At 29.8% G+C, this 24,352-nt stretch overlaps 1 protein-coding gene across 5 annotated transcripts; it reads right to left on the reverse strand.

The window, feature by feature from the left end:
- Positions 1-11,872: 11,872 nt before the first annotated feature.
- On the reverse strand, positions 11,873-19,590 carry LOC114421123 (protein DA1-related 1-like). Of its 5 annotated transcripts, XM_028386943.1 has the most exons (13): positions 19,395-19,590; positions 18,500-18,544; positions 18,230-18,381; positions 17,957-18,047; positions 16,988-17,309; positions 16,234-16,354; positions 15,950-16,033; positions 13,450-13,569; positions 13,114-13,326; positions 12,940-13,002; positions 12,711-12,829; positions 12,563-12,621; positions 11,873-12,478 (listed from the first exon to the last, which is right to left on the reverse strand). In XM_028386943.1, the coding sequence occupies exons 3-13, from the start codon at positions 18,338-18,340 to the stop codon at positions 12,141-12,143; spliced, it is 1,641 nt and encodes a 546-aa protein (XP_028242744.1). In that variant the 5' UTR covers positions 18,341-18,381; positions 18,500-18,544; positions 19,395-19,590; the 3' UTR covers positions 11,873-12,140. The 5 variants fall into 5 exon arrangements, with proteins under 5 accessions (XP_028242744.1, XP_028242752.1, XP_028242729.1 ...); XM_028386951.1 differs by lacking the exon at positions 18,500-18,544; XM_028386928.1 differs by having other exon boundaries at positions 18,230-18,544.
- Between the last annotated feature and the right edge of the window lie 4,762 nt (positions 19,591-24,352).

Below are 24,352 nucleotides of genomic sequence, written 5' to 3' on the forward strand. Positions count from 1 at the left end.
AGTCTAAATCACAACTAATTTTTACAAACTAATTTTTTGCAATAAGTTTTGCTACAACCAAATTAACTGAAATCAATGAACAAAATATAATTCATTAATATTATAAGCATATTAGAAAAATAAATATGAAAAAAAAGTAAAGCAAACAATAATATACATGAAAGAAATATCTTAAGAAGTTTTAACATTAGTAGTCCAAACATTTGCGATTTCAATATTAGTAGTATTTAAAGTCAAATTAAACAACTCTAAAATTTTTAATTAGATTTATAAATTTAAATTCGTGACACAACCCGTACATGAACGATTTTGATCAGTTCGATTCAGTTTTGATCCAAATATATAAATGATTCAACCTAAACTATTCAAATTGATTTAGATTAATTAGGGTTCGTGAGTGACTCGGACCCATAAATACCCCTAAAAAAACTTATCTAACCCCAAATATTGATAGTGTATGTTTGAATCCAAAAGGACTCGATAAAATATAAAACAAGACTAAATTAACTTATTGACCTGGTATATAAATTTTAATATTATGTATAATTAAATTGCATAATTAAAAATATAAAAATAAAGTGTATTTTGTTATATATGTTTTAAAAATAATATTGATATAAATATAATGTCATGTAATAAAATATATTATCCACTAAGTCAAGAAATATTGTTATTACATTACATAATTAAAAATATAAAAATAAAGTGTATTTTGTTATATATGCTTTAAAAATAATATTGATATAAATATAATGTCATGTAATAAAAAATATTATCCACTAAGTCAAGAAATCTTGTTATTACATTATTATTATTATTATTATTATTATTATTATTATTATTATTATAAAACAGTATAATGTATTTTTAAAAATATCACCTGATATATAACTCAAATTTATTCTAAAACATACTAAATTTAACTTTGTTTGTAACCACAATATTAATATTAAAATATTAAAAGAGTTTAATGATCACCTATTAAAAGTTAAAAAATTATATTATCTGTTAATCATGAATTATGCATGATTGATATAAATTTTAGTTTAATCATCTTAAAAATTAATAAAATTATCATATATTATGAATTATGATTTAATAATGTTATAAATTATTTTACACTATCAATATATAATATTTTTTCTCATATTAAAATCATGTCATGGCACTAAAACTTTTACTAAATATAACCTTTAACAATAATAACAATTTAGAATTATATAGGATTATTTAAATTATACATTTAAAATAATAAGTTCCTTTAGTTATAAATTATGAATTAATTTAATTCTTAAAATTATACTCCCTTCATCATATTATAATTATTTTCTTAAATTGTTTTACATGGATAAAAAAATAGATTCTTAAAGTTAAAAAATGATATATTGAACAATTTCAATAATTGAGTTCATCGATAGTTATAGAATGGTAGATACTATAAAAAAATAAAATCATATTTAATAGATGAAAGAGAATCTTAATTTTATAAAAAGTAACCTTGTCATCATTAATTTAATTTTTTTAACTATATGGTTGATATTATAAATGATATACTTGACAAAAAATAATTAATATTATATTAAAATATTAAAATAATTATTATTTTTAAGACAATTTTTCTTCTTATAACTCATGCTGATTTTTTTAAAAAATATATAAAAAAAAATTGAAAGAAGCCGCCGCCTAATGTCTGATTTCTAGTTTTCATTAAAAAAGAGCCCACTTGCACGTTCATTTCAATTACAAAAATATCCCAAGCAAATGTTTCATTAAATGCTTCTTAAAAAAATAATATCACGTTATCATCTTACGAGAAAAAAAATTGTAGATAGAGATTTAACTAGTTTTCAAAATAAAAACTATATAATATTTACTTTTCAAATAAGTTTCAACCATTACTGCACTTTTTGTTTTTTAACATTGCACTATATTGATTTTCAATTTATAGGCAGTACATTGCCTATGCTTATTTGGATTTATAGGCACCAAATAAGAAACAAAACTCAGCGTTTGCTTTTGCTGTATAAAAAAAAACATATATTGCCTTTTTGTTTTAATTGCAGTATTTTGATACTACTACTAATTAAGTTGAATTTTCGAATGTTTTACGGGTCTCAATTTCCATACAGTTTTAAAAATGCATAGGATTATCATTCTCATAATGCGTGTTTGCTAATTCGCAATAGACAACAGCTATCAAGATTTCATTGAAGGGGAATGCTGCTGTACACCATTATTGCCTTCTTACTGAAATTAAGTTGTCCATGTACAGTGAGAGGTGAGAGGAGACAGAGGGGACGAGTAGAGCACGTGGGAGAAAGAAAAGAACAGGATTAATAAAATTAAATTAAGGTACGTAATTAAAATACAATATATTTATATAAATAGTCTAAATATAAGAAGAATGATTATTTTGTCCAAATAAAAAGATTAGCTCACTTGTACCTCTTACCTTTTTTTTAGTGAGTATATTAAAAAAATACCTACACAAAGGCTTGTATCCTGTTAGATCAAGTTTTATCCTTATTGAAAATATGAGTTTTTCGTAAAGATGCACGAAGGCTTGTATCCTGTTAGATCAAGTTTTATATTTTTTTAATTTTTTTAATAAAATTCATTTATAAAAAAAAAAAAAAAAAAAAAAGATTATGGTCCTCCTCAGTAATTCGTTTACTTCGTGCTATATCCTTTCGTAACAAATAGCACCTGTGGTGAATGATTATTATTAGTCATATAATTATCCATAGCTGTCTCAACTCATTCATTAATGCAGCCACATTCAAATTCAACTACTGCCATGGTCGAACGATGCTTACTTGCTTAACAAAGTCAATGGCAACATAAATGCAGCCACATGCAAATTCAACTACTGCCATGGTCGACTATATATTCAGTATTCAGATCTCACTCAACCTTCCTTTTCTTTTTTAGGCGGCTTAATTATTAATCCTATAGCCATGACTATGAGACCATATTTCTACTAGCCAAGAATCATACAGAGTTGGGATTGTTGGAAGTCCACGTTCCCCCACGTTCCACATGTTTTTATTTTTTTATTTTTTTTGGAAAATTTTGTTAGTTCTGAATCTGGTTCATTTTCTTTCTACATTCAACCCATATCTTTGTAACATATTTGCAATAATTTACCTATCATTTATCTATCTCTTATAACAAGTTGGTTGACCTCTGTGACTCTATAAATAGAATGTAATATTCTCAATTTTGTATCCCCAAACTCACTTCTCTATTCAGTAAAAAAAACAAAATTGTCTTTAGATTTCATAAAATATTAAATAAAGCATGACTTGTTCTAGTGGTTGATGCGGTTTATATTATCTCTCTGTCGCGGGTTCGAATTGGGCTGGTCTTCCCTGCAGCATGAAATAACTCCCTTTGCCACTAAATTATTGTGATTTATTTGTTTATTAGATGCAGTTCATGTATATTTATAACTTCTAAAGGATAAATCATTTATGCGCAAACTGTTTAAAATTGTGTGTCTCTAAGTTATGTTGAACATGATTTAATAGTTTTATCGTAAAGTTGCACGATGAATCTAATTGAGTAGGACTTTAGTCCACAGGCAAGTTTTGGGTCACTAGATTCATATATTGAGACATGATTTGCATTGACAAAACATGACATTTGTTTAGTCTCAAATTTTCTTAATGAGCATGTGTGTTTGTTTGCAATTTCACAATCTATGAATATTTCTTATGACCTTCCCATATTGAAAGGTGATAATTATAAGGTTTGGAAGGAAAGAATTCTCCTTCGTTGGGCTAGATGGATATTGACTATGCTATAAAGAAGGATGAGCCACCGGTTATTACTGAAACTAGCGAACCTGATGTTGTTGACCTTTATGAAAAGTGGGAGAGATCTAATCGTCTCTCCGTTATGTTCATAAAAACCAACATATCCGCTAGTATCTGGGGTTCAGTTCACCAACATGATAAGGTCAGAGATCTGTTGAAAGTCATTGATGTACAGTTTACGACCTCTGAGAAGTCGCTTGCTAGCATACTCATTATGCAATTCTCTTCCATTAAGCTTACTGGAACAAGAGGTGTGCGTGAACATATCATGCACTTAAGGGACATAGTGGCTCAGTTGAAAACCCTGGAAGTTACCATGTTTGAATCCTTCCTGGTACATTTCATTTTGTGCACCCTACCTCAACAATATACACCCTTTAAAATCTCCTACAACACACATAAGGATAAATGGTCTATTAATGAATTGATGACCATGTGTGTTCAAGAAGATGAGAGATTGATAATGGAAGAGGGTGAGAAAGTAAATTTGACTGCTTCTACTTTTGGAAAGGATAGGAAGAAGTCTGTAGGCACCAATAAAGGAAGGATTTCAACTCAACAAACAATTAAAAAGGAGTCAAAGTGTTTCTTCTGTAAAAAGAAAGGACACATAAAGAAGGACTGCCCCAAATTTAAAAGTTGGTTTGAGAAGAAAGGTACACCATTTACTTTCGTTTGTTATGAATCTAATATGATTAATGTGAATCATAATACATGGTGGATTGACTTTGGTTCTACAATCCATGTTTCTAATACCTTGCAGGGTATGGAAAGCCTAAGGAAGCTAGTGGGAAGTGAGCAATGCTTCTACTCAGGGAGTAGGATGAGCTCGCATGTAGAGACCATTGGAACGTGCGTTTTAGTTTTAAGTAGTGGCTTTAAATTACATTTGGAGAAAGTTTTTTATGTTCCTAGTTTTTGTAAAAACTTAATTTCTGTTTCTAAACTTGCACCTTTAGGATTCTATTTTAATTTTACAAACTTTGGTTTTAATTTACTTAATAAATCTGAAATTATTAGTTGTGGTCATTTGATTGATGGTCTTTATTCGATTGAATTGAAAAGCGACGCTACTTATAATTCTATGCACGTTTCTGTTAGGTTAAAACGATGTATTGTGAATAAAGAATCCTCTATGTTGTGGCACCAAAGATTATGACATATCTTTATTGAGAGAATCAAGCGATTAGTAAATGAAGGAGTACTTAGTACTTTGGATTTCGCTAATTTTGAGACTTGTGTAGATTGCGTTAAGGGTAAGTAAACTAACAAGTCTAAAAAGGGCGCAAAGAGGAGTTCTAATTTATTAGAAATCATACATACAGACACATGTTGTCCAGACATGGATGCAAATAGTTTGAAATACTTCATAACCTTTATAGATGATTATTCACGATATATGTATCTCTACTTACTTCATTCTAAGAATGAAGTTTTAAATGCCTTTAAAGTTTTTAAGGCTGAAATTGAGAAACAATGTGAAAAACAAATTAAGATCGTGAGATCAGATAGAGGTGGAGAGTACTATGGTAGATACACAGAGGATGGACAAGCACCGGGTTCATTTGCGAAATTTCTTCAAGAACATGAGATTGTTGCCCAATACACTATGTCTGGTTCTCCGGATCAGAATGGTGTGACAGAATGAAGAAATCGAACCTTATTAGACATGGTGAGAAGCATAAGGAGTAATGTAAAGCTTCCTCAATTTTTGTGGATTGATGCACTTAAGATGGCTGCGTATATATTAAATCGAGTTCCAACCAATGCTGTCTCAAAGACACCTTTTGAGTTATTCGAGGGTTGGAAACCAAGTTTGTGACATATACGCGTTTGGGGATGCTCGTCTGAAGTAACAATTTATAATCCATAAGAAAAGAAACTAAACCCTAGGACTATTACTGGGTATTTCATTGGATATGCTGAAAGGTCTAAAGGGTATAAGTTCTATTGTCCATCCCACAACACTAGGATTGTGGAATCAAGGAATGCAAAGTTTCTTGAAAATGACTTGATCAGTGGGAGTGATCAATTTCAGAACATTTCTTCTGAAAGGGATCACTATGAAGCTGAACCTTCTGGGACAAGTAATAGGTTGATAGTCATTCCCACCCCTCAAGTTAAAATAGGTGTTAGACAACCAGTGATTGAAGTTCCACAAGTTGTTGAAAGTGATCATGTAGATCAAGTTGTTTGTGAGGAACAACATAATGTTATTGAACAAACTGGTGAAGAATTGGTTGAACAAGTTCCTCAGCAGGATGACCAAGCAACATTAAGAAGATCTATTAGAGTAAAAAAGACAGGAATTCCTAGTGATTATGTAGTGTACCTACAAGAATCAGACTACAAAATTGGAGCCGAAAATGATCCAGAGACATTTTCACCAGCCATGAGTTCTAAGGAATCAAACTTGTGGTATAATGCTATGAGGGATGAGATTAATTCTATGGCATCTAACCAAGTTTGGGATCTCGTTGAGTTGCCTGTTGGTGTAAAAGCCATTGGATGTAGATGGGTCTTCAAAACAAAGAAAGACTCAGAAGACAACATTGAGAGACATAAGGCAAAACTTGTTGCTAAAGGATTCACTCAAAGAGAAGGAATCGATTACAGAGAGACCTTTTCCCCTGTATCTAAGAAAGACCCTCTTCGAGTAATTTTGGCATTAGCAGCTCATTTTGATCTTGAGTTGCATCAAATGGATGTGAAAATGGCGTTCCTGAATGGTGATCTAGAAGAAGAGGTTTACATGAAAAAACCTGAGGGATTCTTATCTAGTGTTGGTGAGCACTTAGTCTGCAAGCTTAATAAGTCCATCTATGGATTGAAACAAGCCTCCTGCTAGTGGTATTTAAAATTTCATGAGGTCATTTCTTCATTCAGCTTTGAAAAGAATGTCATGGATCAACCAGAAGGTCAGTGGGAGTAAAATTTGTTTCCTTATATTATACGTAGATGATATTCTGCTTGCGACTAATGATAAGGGCATGCTATATGAGGTGAAACAATTTCTCTCAAAGAACTTTGATATGAAGGATATGGGAAAGGCATCTTATGTCATAGGCATAAAGATCCATAGAAAAAGATCTCGAGGCATTTTAGGCTTGTCTTAAGAAATCTATATCAACAAAGTTTTAGAGAGATTTAACATAAAAGATTGTTCACCAAGTGTAGCTCCCATTGTGAAGGGTGACAAACTCGCTTTGAGTCAGTGCCCCAAAAATGATTTTGAGCAGGAACACATGAAAAATATTCCATATGCTTCAGTAGATGGAAGCCTTATGTATGTTCAGGTTTACACTAGACCTGATATTGCATTCGTTGTTCGAGTCTTGGGAAGATATCAAAGTAATCCAGGTATTGACCACTGGAAAGATGCAAAGAAAGTGATGAGATATCTTCAAGGAACAAAGGATTACATGCTCATGTACAGACAAATTGATTGTCTGGAAGTGATTGGCTACTCCGACTCAAACTTTGTTGGTTGCGTTGATTCACGAAGATCAACATCTGGTTATATTTTTATGTTAGCCGGTGGAGTTGTATCTTGGAGAAGTGCCAAGCAAACCTTAACTGCTACTTCCACTATGGAGGTTGAGTTTGTTTCCTGTTTTGAGGCTACCTCGCATGGTGTATGGTTGAAGAGTTTCATGTCTGGTCTTAGAGTTGTGGACTCTATTTCTAGGCCATTAAAGTTGTATTGTGACAACTTTGCTGCGGTGTTTATGGCTAAAAACAATAAAAGTGGAAGTCGAAGTAAGCACATCGACATCAAATACTTAGCCATAAGAAAACGTGTTAAAGAAAAGAAAGTGGTCATTGAACACGTCAACACTGAGTTGATGATTGCTAATCCTTTAACTAAAGGCATGCCACCAAAGAATTTTAAGGATCATGTAGTACGAATGAGACTTGGTTCCATGATGTAATTTCATTGTATGTACATTTGTTCTTTTCAATGAAACTCTTATTCAGTTAGATATTTTTTCATATGGTTTTGTGCACATATTTATTTATTTCAAGAAAAATCATTTGGTTTAGATATAGAATAAACATATGGTTTATTCATTAAGTTGAGAGCTAGTGTTGAGATACTTGATATATTGTGGTACATGGAAGATACTACTCATCATCAGAGGACCTATCCCCATGACTCATATATTATGTTTCTTGTTACGGTTGATGTTGAGTTAAATGGAGCAAGTGGGAGAATGTTGGAAGCTCACATTCCCCCATGTTCCATGTGCTTCTATTTTTATTTTTGGAAAATTTTGTTATTTCTAAATCTGGTTCATTTTCCTTTCACATTTAACCCATATCTTTGTAACTTATTTGTAACCACTTTCAGTAACAAATCACGTACTTATCCTTTATCTCACGTACTGATAACTTCTATCTCACGTTCTGATAACAAGTTGGTTGAGCTCTGTGATGGACAGACTTTATAAATAGGATGGAGTGCTTTTAGTTTTATATCACCAAACTCACTTCTCTATTCAGTAAAAATATACCATTTATTAAGAGCGAGTAAGGGTCTGGAAGAACAAAACTGCCTTCAGGTTCGTGTATGTGCCACTTCGCGTTCGATTTGCAATGGCTGGAGGTACGCTCGTAATATTTAATTTCTATTGTTTGATTTGAATATGTTATTTAAATTGATTTGCATGTTTAGATCAGTACCTGTTTAATTTACAGGAATTTTACTGGTTAGGACCAGGAGTTATAGTGTAATTGAGGGAAGCTAAATCCTAAAAAAGGTTAGCAATAAGTGTGAAATTAAGGTTTTTTTTTATCTTTTGTGTTTTTACTAAAGAATCGATAGTCGAACATTAATTATTTTTTAAGAGTAATATTAAAATAAATTTTATTTCTTTTAAGAAAGTCTTTTTCATATACATAATTAAAAATATAACATGTTTAAAGAATCCAATTATCTATTATGATTTATTGCTAATTTTCTATGGTTTAGATTTGAAGTATATTTTTTTACTGGTAGTTTAAATTTAAAGTTTGTAAATTATTAAATTTATTTATGTTGAGATAATTTGGAACTTTCAATCATGAATAAAGATCATGAGTTTATCTTATGCATATCTTATCTGAAATTTGGTAATGTATTTGTTTGAATCCAAATGGACTTCATTATGTATAAAACAAGATCAAATCGACCAAATTTATTGAAATGATATATATTTTTCAATATTATATATAGTTAAATCACATAACTAGAGAAATATATTTTGTAATATATATATATATATATATATATATATATATATTAAAACAAATAATATCAATAAAAATTATTACAAGTTAATTTTTTTTATTAACACTTAATCATTATAAAAAACATAATAATTTTAAATTTTTTTATTATGTGATATATAACTTGAATTTATTCTCATTACACACCAAATTTAATTTGTAAAATTCGAAACCATTAGTTATCATTTTAAAAAGTAATTTTTTATTTTATTTAAAAAATATATCCATAATTGTAGGGTTTCTTTTACGTCTCACAGACATTATGTTTTGACGATCTTTGACAATGGTCCATTAGTGTGATTGTGAAACCCATGTCATGATCTAATACCATGCGATGCCGATGAGTTTCGACCATGACCATAATTTGCAGAGGGGCCTACCTATTTCCATGATTTTTTTTTTCAATTATTCAATCTCTATAATTACACAAAATTTACATACTTAGAAATACATTTATTTTAATTCTTAGACATAACATTTTTAATCCTTTTAGTCCATGTACATATTATTTTTATTTTTAGTATCTTTTAGTTCCTAACTTCCTATCATATAAACTCAGACATTAAAAAATCAAAAATTGTACGTATAAAGACTAATTATTTATAAGAATTAAAATGTAAAGTTTATATAAGTGATTAAACCTATTTTTTTTCCTGTTAGGATGAAAAAGTTTACAAGGTTTATCCATTCTTCTTGTGAGAAATTCTTGGGGTGACACATAACCAAATGTGAGTTGTTAGACAAAACCAATCAAAGAGTGACAACACATTAAAATTTTAAAATATAAAATAAAATAATAAATAGTATTCAATTAATCAATTCTTATCGGGTCCTCTTCATCTTCTTCCATCAGCTTAGACGATGAACAATCTATACCAATTTTTTTCTCTGCCGAACACAAGTATTGATGAAAGGATTTAATTCCCTCTTGAAGTTGTTTGGCACTACATAAAGCTTAACCCAGATCCTTCTCATGGAGTCACATGCACTGCATCTCCATCCACATTCTTTTTCACTGCTCACCCCTTCCTCTTTTTTCCTCTCTCTCTCTCTTTTTAATCGGCAAATCCTTCTCTCTTGTTTCAATTCCCCTTTCCAAAATGTTGTTGGTTCTCTTATGTAGATTGAAGGCCCAAAAATATTTTCGATTAATGGATAAGTATAAAAATCAATGGAAAGAACTCTGAAACTACCAAAGAAAATAAAAATTGCTCCAACATTTGAATTTTCGTTCAGCAACTTTTTATTTTATTTTATAAAAACTAGCAATGGAAAGCATCCTATCTTTAATGGCCTCAAAAGCATTAAATAGATAAATCCCTTTTTTTTTATCTTCGAATTTGCGTACAAGCTAATTTGTTGAGTTTCTGCGACGTGAGAATCAAAATGGAGATGAAGAAAATTTAAGAGGGGAAGAATTTAAATGAAAAAATAACAATAAAAATCGAAAGTAAGAATTGATGTGTTTTTCAGGTTGTGTTTATAGTTTTATGCTTTAAATTTTTAGTGTTTTCCTCTAGTTGCAGCAGCATCACTCACGATTCAGAGGGGAGATAAAAGAAGATAATGCTAGGAACGGGCGCCACGTAACTATGAAGTTATGAATTAGACTTGGGTTTTTGTTTTCTATTTTATATTTTAAAATTTTAATGTTTGTCACTCTCTGATTAGTTGTGTCTAACACCTCACATTTGATATTTGGGTATGTCTCCACCCAAGTGTTCCTCTCTTCTTGTTAACATTAAATATGACAGTAATAACTGAGTATTCCATAAACCTTTGTACTTGAATTATGTAACGTTGGGTGTGCTTGATAAATATTATGGTACAACACAGAGAATAATACAACACACATGCTTAAATTATAAAATAATTTTATCATGTATATGTTTGATGAATAAAACTCTATCATGAATATAAAATTTACAATAATACTCTTTTTAATATTAACTATCTTGATATTATTCATATTATTGTTATAATTTTACATTATAAAATAATATATACACACACGAACGTACTATCAACATAAATACTTTTTTGGTAACATGGATATAATAAAAAACAACAAAAGCAAGCTAAAAGCGGGACGGTTATTCCCAGCTCCATTTTATGCTATTCCCACCGCATACTTTTTTTGTACTTTTGGTTATTTTTTCATGAAAACGTAATTTCATTGATCAAATTACACAACAAAATCAGATTTTAATATATATATATATATATATATATATATATATATATATAAACTTCGTGCAGCCTTACCCTTGCATATGCAAAGAGGCTGTTTCCGGATTCGAACCCATGACCAACAAGTCACCAAGGCACAACTTTACCGCTGCACCAGGACTCGCCCTCATATATATATATATATATACACAACAAAAACACAATACACAATTTTATTGTATATTTAGATCAATAGAATCACATTTCTATTTTATATTGGATTTGCACCTCTAAAACAATGTAAATCAACGTGGGTCTTTGACGCAACTCAAAACAGTAACCCCGATGTCCTTCCAAAAAAATATAAGATTTCACAAATTCGCATGCAACACTGGAACAATAAGTTGTTTTAGCTTAAAACCAACTTTGCTTTTTTTTAAAAAAAATTATAATAATGGGGGGAAAGAAAACGATCTCATTTATCTGCAAGAGGTAACTTACCTCGTTAATCTGCAAGTAAAAATAATGGTTACGGCAACTACCTCATCAATCATCCTCAGAAGCATAAACCATAAAGGTTGAGAGCAAATAAAATTTCCAAATGAGGAAATCAAATATCAGCAAAACACGAGATACAACATTAATTCTATACTTTCATTGCTTCAGTTCCTGAGTAGTATTTAATTATACATATAGAGTATGCGGTGCCACATTTGACACGAAATTATGGAACTACAACGAAAGAGGAGCAATTTTATTCCTTATTTTGTCTAGAATTAAACTATATGATCTTGGAAACTTTGAACTATATAGTTTATTGACCAAGCTGCGGTAATGGTCAATGTATAAGTCAGAAAATTATATCTTCTTTCAAATTTTCAATTCTCAATATGGAAAACTTCCTGTCATATGGATATGGTCAAGGGTCCTTTTAAGCCCATACTTGAGCATTGCTTGGTTACCCAATCTGAATCCATCTCCATATGCTGAAGAGGTATCTGACTCAATCTGGTGTTTAAAAAATTCACCAAGTTTCTTCTCAAAGTCGGACCGTTTACCCTTCTTTGTTGAAACAGAAGAGGAAGGCGATGATGAAGAAGAAGATGATGCTGAGGATGATGCACCGTCATTCCCAGTTCCAGAATAGAGCTCTGATTCCAACCACATATGAGCCAAGACTTGGCAGATTCCTTCTTCAACTTCTGGACTGAGGTTAGGATAACCTGTATAAAATCCAGAAATTTTGTCCAACTTGGCACCATGAAACAAAAATATAAACTTTCTGCATCATGTTAATGGCTGAATACCTTTAAGCCTAAGCCATGCATGCATCATCTCATGAGCTAGGATTGATCCTGTTAACAACCTATATACATAAAAGAAATTGAATTATATATGGGGAATGTCATATGCAAGCACTGTAGATTATGAAAGTAGATTGTATAAGAAGGATACCTAGGAAGGCCATACAAAACAAGAATGGCTGTCACTTCACAATGACGGATCAACCTATAAGGTTCAGTTATCATGTCTATGGCTCGGTAGCCTGCTCCAATCCTTGGCCTCCTTGAAATCTATTATTACATGAAATATATAAAAGTAATAAAATCACTATTTGATGCACAGATCTTCTATATAGCAGAATTAGATGTGAAGATTCAATTTGCAAGTGAGAAATCCCTACGGTGGTGACAGTTTGCTCTTCTGACAAGCATAGCCCTCTAGTTTCAGGTAAGTGGTGATGACCCTACATTCAATAGTGAGAAATAAAAGAACATTTCGAAGTCAAGATACTAGAAAGAACAGAAATAACAATATTCCATGAATGAAATGGAAAGTTAAACACATTGACACTTACATTCTTTTCTCCCTCCATAGCCTCATTCAGAGCTTGTCTCTCAACCAAGAGCATAGGAATTTGCTGCTCCAATTTCATATTTAAACCTTCGTAAAATTCTTGTATTTCAAGGTAAAGAGGTTGGCATTCATGAGTATCCATAATTGATGAGTCTAGACACTCTAAACATAGCTTTCGACCATCATCAAGCAAAAGATATTTTGTATCCCTAGACTGCACTGATTGAAAAGGCAAGAAAACGGTACAGGGAATGGAGGGAGGAGGGGAAGGGATCCATCAGTTAGCTTCTAATTGTTAATAATAGGATGAAAAGATTTGGGAGCTAATATAACTGACCTCCATTCTTTCGCAGCTACAACAACGAGGAGTGCCATCAAGCTCATGTGATGGGCAGTATTTTTGTAGCCAGAAAGGATGAGCTCTATACTCAATGAGACCAGATGAATTAGTTGGGATCTACAAGGAAAGAACCAATAATTCTAGTTTACTGAACAATGTATCTTACTGCCATTTTTTTCTTTTTTGAAAAGGCAAACTTAAGGTTTGTTCTATGAAGCACCAATATTTCAATTTTCTTCACGTATCCGATACCAATACTATGTATCCGAGTCTTTAAAAAAATTATAAAATCCAATACAATTACATGAAACATATTAGCATTTATAATATATAAACATAAAAGAATTGTCCCTTCATAATCAAAAATGAAAATTGTCCTCGTTATAGATGATTTCAAGAAAGAAATGTGATTGACAATACTATTCCTATTTGTAATTTGTAAATAATAGGAAGTAATGTTTTATGACAATGATTTATAACTTTTTTGTTTTAGTAATCTATAAGAAGTACGTTCTTCATTAGATTTGATAACTGCAAAATCTGAGTTAATTTGATAGTCAATTTTGTCTAATAATAATTACAATTTCTTCCTTTTACTATTAATTTAATAAAATAATGAAGAAATTAACATCTTTATAATTCTTTATTAGCAAAAGTTAAAAGAAGAAGATTTCAAGTACTTTAGAGGGAAATTGATACAAAAACTAAAAGAAAAAACCTTGAAGAAAAGTTGAAAAAAATGAACAGCTCGTTTAGCGCACGAGACAGGCCCAACGTGCGTGCTCGCTTAGCGACCAGCTTAGCACGAAGAAGGCCCACGAGAACGCCCAAGGCTGCGCTTAGTGCGCACACTGTCTTGAGTACGTGATTAAACCGCCATTCTCGCTAAGTCCAGGAGTGCGCGTTTAGCGCGAAGTCAACATGAAAAATAAGCTACCTTAGACCTATAAAAGGAGTAGGAAGCAGAAGGAAAAGACACACCAAATCTTATATCTCTCTAGTGAAGAAATCCAAAGCTTGAGCACCTCTAATAGGAGAAACACTCCTTCTCTAGTCATTCGTCCCTTATTTTCTTTTAGTCATCCAACCCCTTCTTTCATCCGCATTAGTCCCTGAAGTATAAAACCTCTCATTGCTATGAGAGACTAAACCCCCATTGTTGAGAGTCTGACATGCCAAACTCTTGTAGTGTAACTCTTTTTCATTATTTATTTAATGCAATCTTGTTATTACTCTTCTTTGTGCTTCTCTGTTTATTATGGCCCAATCATCTATATAATGTTTAGGGGGTAATGCATTGAAAAGATGATTATTTTCTAAAGAATTGGAGAAGAGTATCTAAATAAAATCATTGTTAGAAATAGATTGATATTTGTTTTTCCCAATTCATGCATCTATAAGCAGTTTATTATTTTTATCTTTGCAAAGAAATTTGGGAGAGAAGAATAAATAAGTTAGGTTTTTCATGTGGGAAACCAAAGATAGAGTGTCTTAGTAGATGTGGATGAAATCAAAAATTTCATTAGATAGAAAAAATCATTAATATTGCATTAGATGTAGTTTTGGCATGTTAGAACCTAACATTATCACATTTTGAATTCATCTTTCTGCATTTAAATCATTGTTTATTTTTCTTGTTATTTCTTTCTTTTTCTCTTCAAATTTCACACTTACAATCTCTTATTTCTTCTACTTCTAATTGCTTAAAAATTGGGTTTACATCACTTTAAGTACAACCAAAGTCCCTATGGATTCGACACTCAGACTTTCGAGTCTTTTACTACTTAAAACAAATTGGTAAACTTGCGAACAAGTTAACAATAATGTTTTATGAATTTTGATACATATCAAGATATGAATCTTACACATATTGTATCCTATATAGTTTTAGAATAATCGTATTGCTGTATTGAATACGTGTAAGGAGAAAGCTTTATCGATTGGGGAAAAAAATACCACAGAGAAGAAAACCCCCACTGCCACCAAGCAAACGCTCTAGATTTCCAGAAGGAAAAAAAAAACCTAAAAGCTACCTCCCAATATTAAAGCCTTCCTAATTATATGTTTACCGTGGCCAACCCTACTGGGCTGCTGTAATTACAAATCCTAAAATTACATTTAAAATATTAAGATTTGAGTCTATGTGTGTATAAACCCTAAGAGGTATAGCCACATTGGGCTGGGCCCAAACATACTGGTCCAAAATATTAAAAAAAAAACTAATATCAGCTTCATGAAGGGATCACATGATGTTATAAACATGATTTGTTATAAAGATTAAACAACCGCTGAGTTCAGCAGAACTTTCTCAAGTATAGTTCTGAATTAGATCTGTCTGAGAAGCAAAAACAACTCAATATCAACAGTCTTCCTTTTAAATGCATCTTGTAGAGCTTCTAAAGCACATCAAAATTGATAGAAACCTTTGAAAGATAACAAGCACACAGAATTGACTAATAGACAACTGTAAGTGAAAAATAACTGTGAAGATACTTACAAAGTTCTTACAAACATCACATCTTGGGTGATGCTTCTCCCTATAGCATGCTTTATGGTAAGGGCGATTGCTAGACATGGAAAACTGTAAAGGGACGAATTAAGCATAATCATATTGAGATTGACCAAAAAAGATAAATAAATTGAAGACCTTCATTTATGAAGCTAAGAAAAGAATAAATTTCAACTTTTTTTTTTTCACCAAAAGGAAGGTTTCAACTTATTGTAATTAAATTCAGTTTTGCAAATCAAGCAGCAAAAGAAAACAAGACTCTAGTCTCTAACCTCATAATCAGTGATTGGAAGATGACATGCATGGCAGCAGAAGCATTCTGGATGCCAGACACCTCCCATGCAACTTAAAAATCTTCCTTGGCCAATCTCAGTCTTGCATCCAGCACAGATTCTGCAGGCAGATTTTACAGAAAAAAGGTTAAATCTTTGTTTTTAAAAAATTAATAAAGATTCATGAAACCTTGAAAAATAAATTTCAAAGATGTCAATTATATGGATCCACAATATTGCAACAGAGGAGAGTATTTCAAATTTATTTATTAGGTGATCATAAAATAACTTCAAGCTATTCTACAGTAAGTGCTCAGGGATCACCTTAAATAAGACTAAAATAATCAAATTATGAAATGTTCATTTTAATGACTACTATTTTTTTACATTTTCATCTAATTGAAAGGTACTTAAGAACACCAAGGAAAACCAACACACACCAAGGTGTCATGCATAAAATCCCAATCCAGTATTTATCCCAGTTCAATGATTCAGACTAGAATCCCTTAAAATAAGATTGATTAGCTAGTACGAAGTCCATATCAGTTAGTTGTATAGCCTATCACTCAAATCAGCAATACTTAAATTGAAGTTTCAAAACATATTCCGTTTGGAAAAAAAATTGTTTTTTTATTTTTGGCACAAGCATTACATTATTGGTCCCTTCATTTAGAACTAGTGAACTTCAACAATTTCCATAAACAGTATAAGGACTTGCTATATAGATAAAAGATGTGATCATACCCACAATTACCTGTATCCGGGGGGAAAGAGGTGAGGAAAAGATAGAATTGAAGAATCGTTGTCATATCGAGGAGGAGAACCAATTTTCAAGCTTTCTTGAATTGCCCTAGCAAGTTGCTCGTCTTCCTCAAGTTGAGCTTTAGCAAGACGTTCATCCTCTTGTTGGATTTTAGCAAGACGTTCATCTTGTTGAATTTTAGCAAGACGTTCTTCTTCTTCTTGTTGAATTTTAGCAAGACGTTCTTCTTCTTCTAGATGAACTTTAACAAGATGTTCATCTTCCTCATCATCAATTTTACAAAGTTCCTCATCTTCAGATTGAGAGTCGTAATCTAGGGTATTATGAGACAAAAAAACATGAGACCTTTTGGCTATGTTTGGTGTGGAAATAATTAATTGCTTAACACATTCACTTTCTGAACACATAAACCAATGAAACTTCAGATTTTCTCCAATGCACTCTTTTTTATATTTTTTTTAAAAGTTCTTCAATGGACTATTAACTATAATAAATATACTTTAAACACTTTGAGTTGCAACTTAAGTCAAACACCAGAATCAGAATATCCCCATAATTCTTATATATTAAATTTATATTTTAAAGTAATCTAGAAGCTAATTGAAGTAATTTAAAAATTTATTTCTTAGCTCCACTCTGATTAAGATGTAAATAAAAGACTCAACTGATAGCATCATAGCCTTTGATCAACAAAGCATGATTTTTTTTGGGGTGTTCAACAAAGCATAAAGTACTGAAACAAGAATGAAGAAGACACTGAAATAGGCATAGAAAGACAGGAAATATAGAAGAGGTGTGTGAGAGCTTGTAATAAATCAACGAGCATTTTGGTTAGATTAAGATCTTCGAGTTTAGGTACCTCATATGCAGTATCCAGAATCATAACAGTATTAAATGTGAGCCAAACTAACCTGGAAATGAACTTTAACTACCAAGGTACAACAAAAGCATAAATCTTACCAACAACTTTTTTCCCTTTATGATCCTCCTCTGACAGAGAAAGTGCAATTGCACGGTCAATGTCTTCTTTCTCAATATCTGTCAAATCATCCTGCATTCAGTTTATAACTATTACAAATTCAGATTATCTGCTTAAGTCTCAGAGGAAGTAGTACCTTGTTAGCTTCATGCTAATCTCAAAGCTAAATTCAGATAAAAGACTAGCTCAATGACATAGTTATGACTTGTGACAATGCTTTTAATTCTTACTAGAAAAGGAAAAACTTTGTTTACCATCGAACTATGATGATTATCCCAAATTCTGTCCTCTCCATATTTGCCATGGTATTGCCCTCGTAAAATTTTATAATCAGAGCCCTTAAGCAACTTGGTAAACCAACCCATTTCATGCAAAATTATTTACCTTCAGGTTGGCAAACTTTTGTCTGAAAATATGCCCCAGGAGTAGGTAAGGAAAATATATTCCATAATTTACATAGAAGGAAAAATGGCAGACTAATAAGAGCTTGTTAAAAAAACAAAGGCTATGCATTGAGTCCAAACTTCAAAATTCAACTGCAGCATGACCATCCTCTAGAAACTTTTAACCTGCATCAAAAACTACAATATAATACACATACGTTTCCGGGGAAAAATATGCTATGACACTAAGGAAAATAGCAATGACAGAAACAAGAATGCAACAAGAGATTGGGATTACATACATATATAGGAAGTGTATCAACTGTAAGATAAAAGCCTGAGAAAAGCAAATCTCAATCTGGATCGTTAAGATTAAAAATAATCAAAACAATATTTATTGTACATGTATGGCTGAAGGAGTGAATCTCAACTGTATAATTGAAATGGATGATTAAAGTTAAAACTAATTAAAATAATCTTCACCATCTGTATATGATTGTATGACTATTGACTGAGATTTATTCGTCTCACCTCACCTCTCACGCTCTCATTAGATATGTCCAATATAAGTTTATGTGTGTGTGGAGAGGTATTGCAGGAAAATTAAAAGTTTTTAGACTGATAGAGATTCCTACACAACTGATATGGCTTATCAGAAACTGAAAAACTTGCAATATGTGTAAGCATCTAAATGAAGAAAATATAACAACACAAAAGATGACAAGCAGATTTCATTCGTGTAAAATCTCAACGATAAGATATGATTAAAGCCTCCTTCACGTACTAGCATCGACAAATCTCAAATTAAGCAAAAACATCGGATTTCTAACTGTTAGCTCAAAACTCTTCACTTCCGCAATACCCAATGAGACTGTTTGATAAATAATTCAACCATGTTAAATTGCTTCAGGAAAATAAAAAGATATAAAAAAATGAAACACCCTTCATCAAACCCACAACACATATCGATTGAAGTAGCGAAAGGAAGAAAGAAAAAGAAAAAATGGTGAGTTAGAAGAATAAAGTGGGAACTGACCAGAAAGAGATTAAGAATCTGCAGAGACAACGGAATCTGAAGAATCAGAATAAAATAAGTCATGAAAAAAACGATCATAAAGGGAATAGAGTAAAGTAATGGATATGCCCAGGTACCAAGTAGCTATTGAAACCAAAAGAAAGAAGAAAGGAAAGAGAAGGGGGTACTTAGATTCTACGCAAAAAGGGTTAAGGAAAACAAGGCAAAAATAGGAACACTGGAATCTTTTTAAGGTAATATTGTAATTATCAACGTTCCTTAAAAGATAGGTCGGGTTGAAATCATGGGAAGTTTAGTAGGGTAGAAAATTTTCATAAGTGAGAAATATGATTATCGGAAAATTTATTTTTGGATAACATTAAAAATATGTTTGGTTAGTTTTAATATATTTGTTAGAAATTAAATATTTATATAAAATATGTAATTGAATTTTTTCATCTACTGTTAAAATTGGATTTTTGTTCTTTTTTATGAATATTTTTGTGGGAAAGTAAATTAAACTTGATCATGGAGAATTAGGATTTGTGGCAATTTTTTTATTAATTACATAATAAACATCAAAATCATAATTTTTTACTTAAAAAATTTTAGAATAAAATCTTTCAGTCTACCAAACTTTCTCTCAGAGAGAATCGAAGAGGAGAAGAGAAGCAGTTGAATGTCAGAAAAATGTGAAGTTTTATAATTTTGGAGGAATAAAAAAGAAGTAAGATTTAGTCATGTGAAGTTGATTTTTGTTTTTTGTTGAATAATAATGTGAAGCTGTTTATTCCTAGATGTTGTAGTTGTACATTTCCATCTTACGTGAGAGATTATTCAACTATCAACTTATACCTATTGGAAAAAAAGAGTTCATCTAACTGAATTCAAATGAAAATGTAGTTGTACATTTCCATCATAACTAATAGAATATAGATAATTATCTTAAATTTTTAATACTATTATTAATATTACATTTATCATATTTAATATATCATCTTTAATTATATATATAGACAGGGTCTCAGCCCCTCTCCCCTGAATTATATATATATATATATATATATATATAAAAGTTAATTAGTATAAAATTATATATGCTGTTATTATAATAATAGTTAAGGTGTTGTGTTTGTTGTTTGATGGTAATGGTTAAAATGATAATTAGTATAAAGTGTATAAAATTAGTTGTGTAATTGTTGTTATTGTAATAATAGTTAAGGTGTAAAATGGTATAAAATTAGTTGTATTTGTTGTTTTATTATAATGGTTAAAATGATAAATAGTATAAAGTGTATAAAATTAGTTGTGTAATTGTTGTTATTGTGATAATAATTAAGGTTATTATCATTTAGGCTTAAATATATTTTAATCCTTTAAATTTAAGTAATTGTTTTATAAGTCCTTAAAAAAATTATTTTTATCAGTTTCTCAAATTTTCTAAAATTTACTTTTATTTTTTTTTTTTTTTTGCTAATGATATCATAATTTGTGTCGATTTTTCACCATTAGATTTTCTAATTTAATTTCTTTAAAAATGATTTATGGCGGTTTAAATCCATCAAAATATGTAAAAAAAAAAAATCATTGCAATTCAACATCTTTGTTTTAATTTTTATTCTTTAAAACCACAAAAATATCTATAAAAAATCACCAATCCATACAAGTCAATATTTTGGCCATTTAATACTACTAGAAATTATTTTTAAGAAAAATAAATTATAAATATTTATTTTGATGGTTAAAAATATCACAAAATTGTGAAATCATAAATACAATAAATAAAACAAGACTAAAAGTAATTTTTTGAAAATTTTGAGAGATTCATAAAAATAATTTTGTTTTTGAAGGAAAAAACAATTACCCGAATTTAAACAATTAAAAACATATTTAAATCTATCATTTAATATAAAATTCAGTTTCAATTTTATGTGTAAAATTAGTAAAAAAAAATAAAATTATTATTTATTAAAAGTTATGCATTTAAACAATTATAAAGAAAAAAAACATTTCCAGCCTCTCCTTTGTTTCTGCATCCGTCCCTGGAAATACGTCCTTTATTTTGAAATAACTATCATTGTAGTGTAATTTATATTTTAAATCAATGTTCAATTTATAATAATAATAATAATAAAATATTTAAAAATAATATTTGAGAACAAAACAAAAACAAATTATGAAATGGCTGATGTAAGAAAAGTTATGTGAGCCATCGAGAGAGAAGGGTTAAGAAAAAAAATCTATCTAAAAACTATGTACTGATCAAATTTTATATATAAAAATTATTATTAATTTAAAAAATGACATATTTTTATATAATAATTAAATTATTTATACAAAAATTCTCACTTAAATTTAATTTTTATATAATAACAATTCAAAATCACACTTATTTCACAATGAAGTGAGTAATAAATTAAACACATGTTGCATATAATATAAGAGCAATATACAAATTTCTTATAAAATCTTTTTATCTACTCTCCTCCTAATTTATAAAGAAAATTTTAAGAAAATAAATGTATTCAAAACTTACTTTATCTAAAAAATAAAGATAAATATTTTTACCGACTTTGTAGATGTGTAAAAAAAAAAAAAGAATGTATTAAATATATTATTACTATAGGGCATATAGTTTATTACTAGAGTGCATTTGTATTTTATGCATTTTAGAAATTAATTTCCAAGACATATACATATTCTTAAAATTACCTTTCGGAAAGAAATTTTTAGAATGATAAAATGTTAATCGACTTTCATTGACTAGAAATTTGTGAAAGGAAGAGAGAGTGCCATCAAAGAGGTTATTTGAAGGAATTGAAATTGTGCATATTACTCAACCAAGTTAAATCTCTTAGATCGAGAGAAGCGTGTTTCAAAAATATTAAAAAATGAATAAAAAAATTATACATCTTATTTAATCAATTAAATTATATGGTTTGATTGAAAAAAAAGGTGTTTTAGAAATATTAAAAAAACAAAAAAAAAACTTAAATACAATTTTAGGTCTCTTTATTCTTTTAGTCCACAATTTTTTTATCATTTTATTTTAAAATAAAAATATTTAATCCCTTTTATTTTAAATTTTTTTGTTCAGTCTTCAATTTTGACTATGTTTATTTTTTTTATCATTTTAATATCGTTAGACTTGACCTTAATTTAAGATATAAAAAAAATTAAAATGTAAAAATAAGTAAAATTGATAATTGAAATACAATTATGAAATTTATAAAATAAAAAAAATAAATGTAGACTATTTTAAGATAAAATCAAAATTATGAATTTGATAAGTCATGTTTAAGGCTCATCCACTTGACAGCCCAAAATATCGCAAACGTGTCTTAAGAGTACAGAATATATAGCCCAAAATACTACATATATGATTACTCTAAGCACTGGGCTGCGCAGTCCATTTTGCATTTGGATTAGTCATAGTCCTCTGAAACCCAAGATGATTTAAGGTCTAAAACTCACTAATAATCCTAGTTTGCCAACAACCACGTGAATGGGCTGCTTACATGAAAAAAAAATATACATCCTATCTTCTTACAATATTTTTTATTTGGATATTTTTCAATTATCTTTACTTTCATATTTCAATTTGGAGGAAAGTTTTATTTTTGTGGATATCAGGGTATGACAAAAAAAATTCCCTTCCCTCTTTCTACCTAAATACATGGATTAAATATTTAAATTTAAATGATAAGTGATTATTTCAGCTTAGTCAATACTCTCAAAATTAAATTTTAAATATATAATTGTGTTAATTACTTAAGAAAAAAAATCTTATCACTCACAAAGATCTTATCTAATTCAAATAAATTTTCCTTTCTAGTGGTCTCGTGAAAAAAATAGCACATATAAGATGCAATCTCATTATATTAGATATTTTTTTTCCATTAAGAGTGGGGAATGGATGCATTATTAGTTGAACCAATATAAAAATAAAATGTAAAAAACTATTGTTGTAACTCGGGGAGCAAATAAAAAACAGAATATAAGAAAGAGATATTATCCGTTTATTATTTAAAATGTGTATACAATATAAAAATACTATGTAATAATATTTAATGGAAGTTTATTGGTATTGACTTTTAAGAATATAATAATAAATTTATATTATAAAAAATCAAATTAATAATTTAAATTACAGAGCCAGAATTAAAAATCTAATGAAACTTTAGAGACTTGCGTATTAATTTGACTTTAAATATATTAACAATTTTTTCATTATTTTATGATTTTCTCGTATAGTACGTTTCGAACTCTATGGATTTCAACTTTTTCCGCCAATGGGGAGTGGGAAACAATTTTTTTTTATGAAGAAACTAGGGTTTGGTGCTGTATGTGAGAGAGCCACGAGGCTTAATTTTAAAGCAAAAATGTATGCTTGGTTTTGGTTGCTTAACATCATAGAGTATTTTGAGGTACCTCAATTGAGGGAAATGGTTGGTTAGACCTTTACATCAGTAGGTAAGCTTAGCAAGATTTAAATAATCATTTGCACTATTATTAAAGAGATAATTAATTTTATATTTAAGTAGAATAAAGGCCACACAAGATTTAATAAGCAATATATAATATAAAAACACTACTAGAAAGTATGCATATTACATCATCTAGATAACATCGATATATATATATATATATATATATATATATATATATATATATATATATATATATATATATATATATATATATATATATATATATATATGAAAATCAATGTTGACATCGGATTTAAAAAAAATTAATCTTACCTATTGTATTCAACATCAATTTTATTTAGAAATGATGTTAGCCTCGTGCATTAACATCGATTTTATGAGATCTTATGTTGAGTCTTGCTCATTAACAATTTTTTTAAAATCGATATTGTGCTTCCCTAAATATCCAACGCTAAGTTTTGCTCATATTCGAGCTCTTGTGCTCAAACCTCACATATCGTCCAAACCTCTTGAGCCCTAGTCTCTCGT

The sequence above is a fragment of the Glycine soja genome, chromosome 1 (assembly GCF_004193775.1).
Source record: "Glycine soja cultivar W05 chromosome 1, ASM419377v2, whole genome shotgun sequence".
NCBI classification, from domain to species: Eukaryota; Viridiplantae; Streptophyta; class Magnoliopsida; order Fabales; family Fabaceae; genus Glycine; species Glycine soja.

Coding starts and splice junctions, on each gene's coding strand:
- LOC114421123 (XM_028386951.1), bottom strand. CDS start 18,340: ATGGGTTGGTTTACCAAGTTGCTTAAGGGCTCTGATTATAAAATTTTA. Junction 18,048..18,229: donor ATAATCATCATAGTTCGATG/GTAAACAAAGTT, acceptor AACTGAATGCAG/GATGATTTGACAGATATTGA. Junction 16,355..16,987: donor CTCTTTCCCCCCGGATACAG/GTAATTGTGGGT, acceptor ATCTGCCTGCAG/AATCTGTGCTGGATGCAAGA.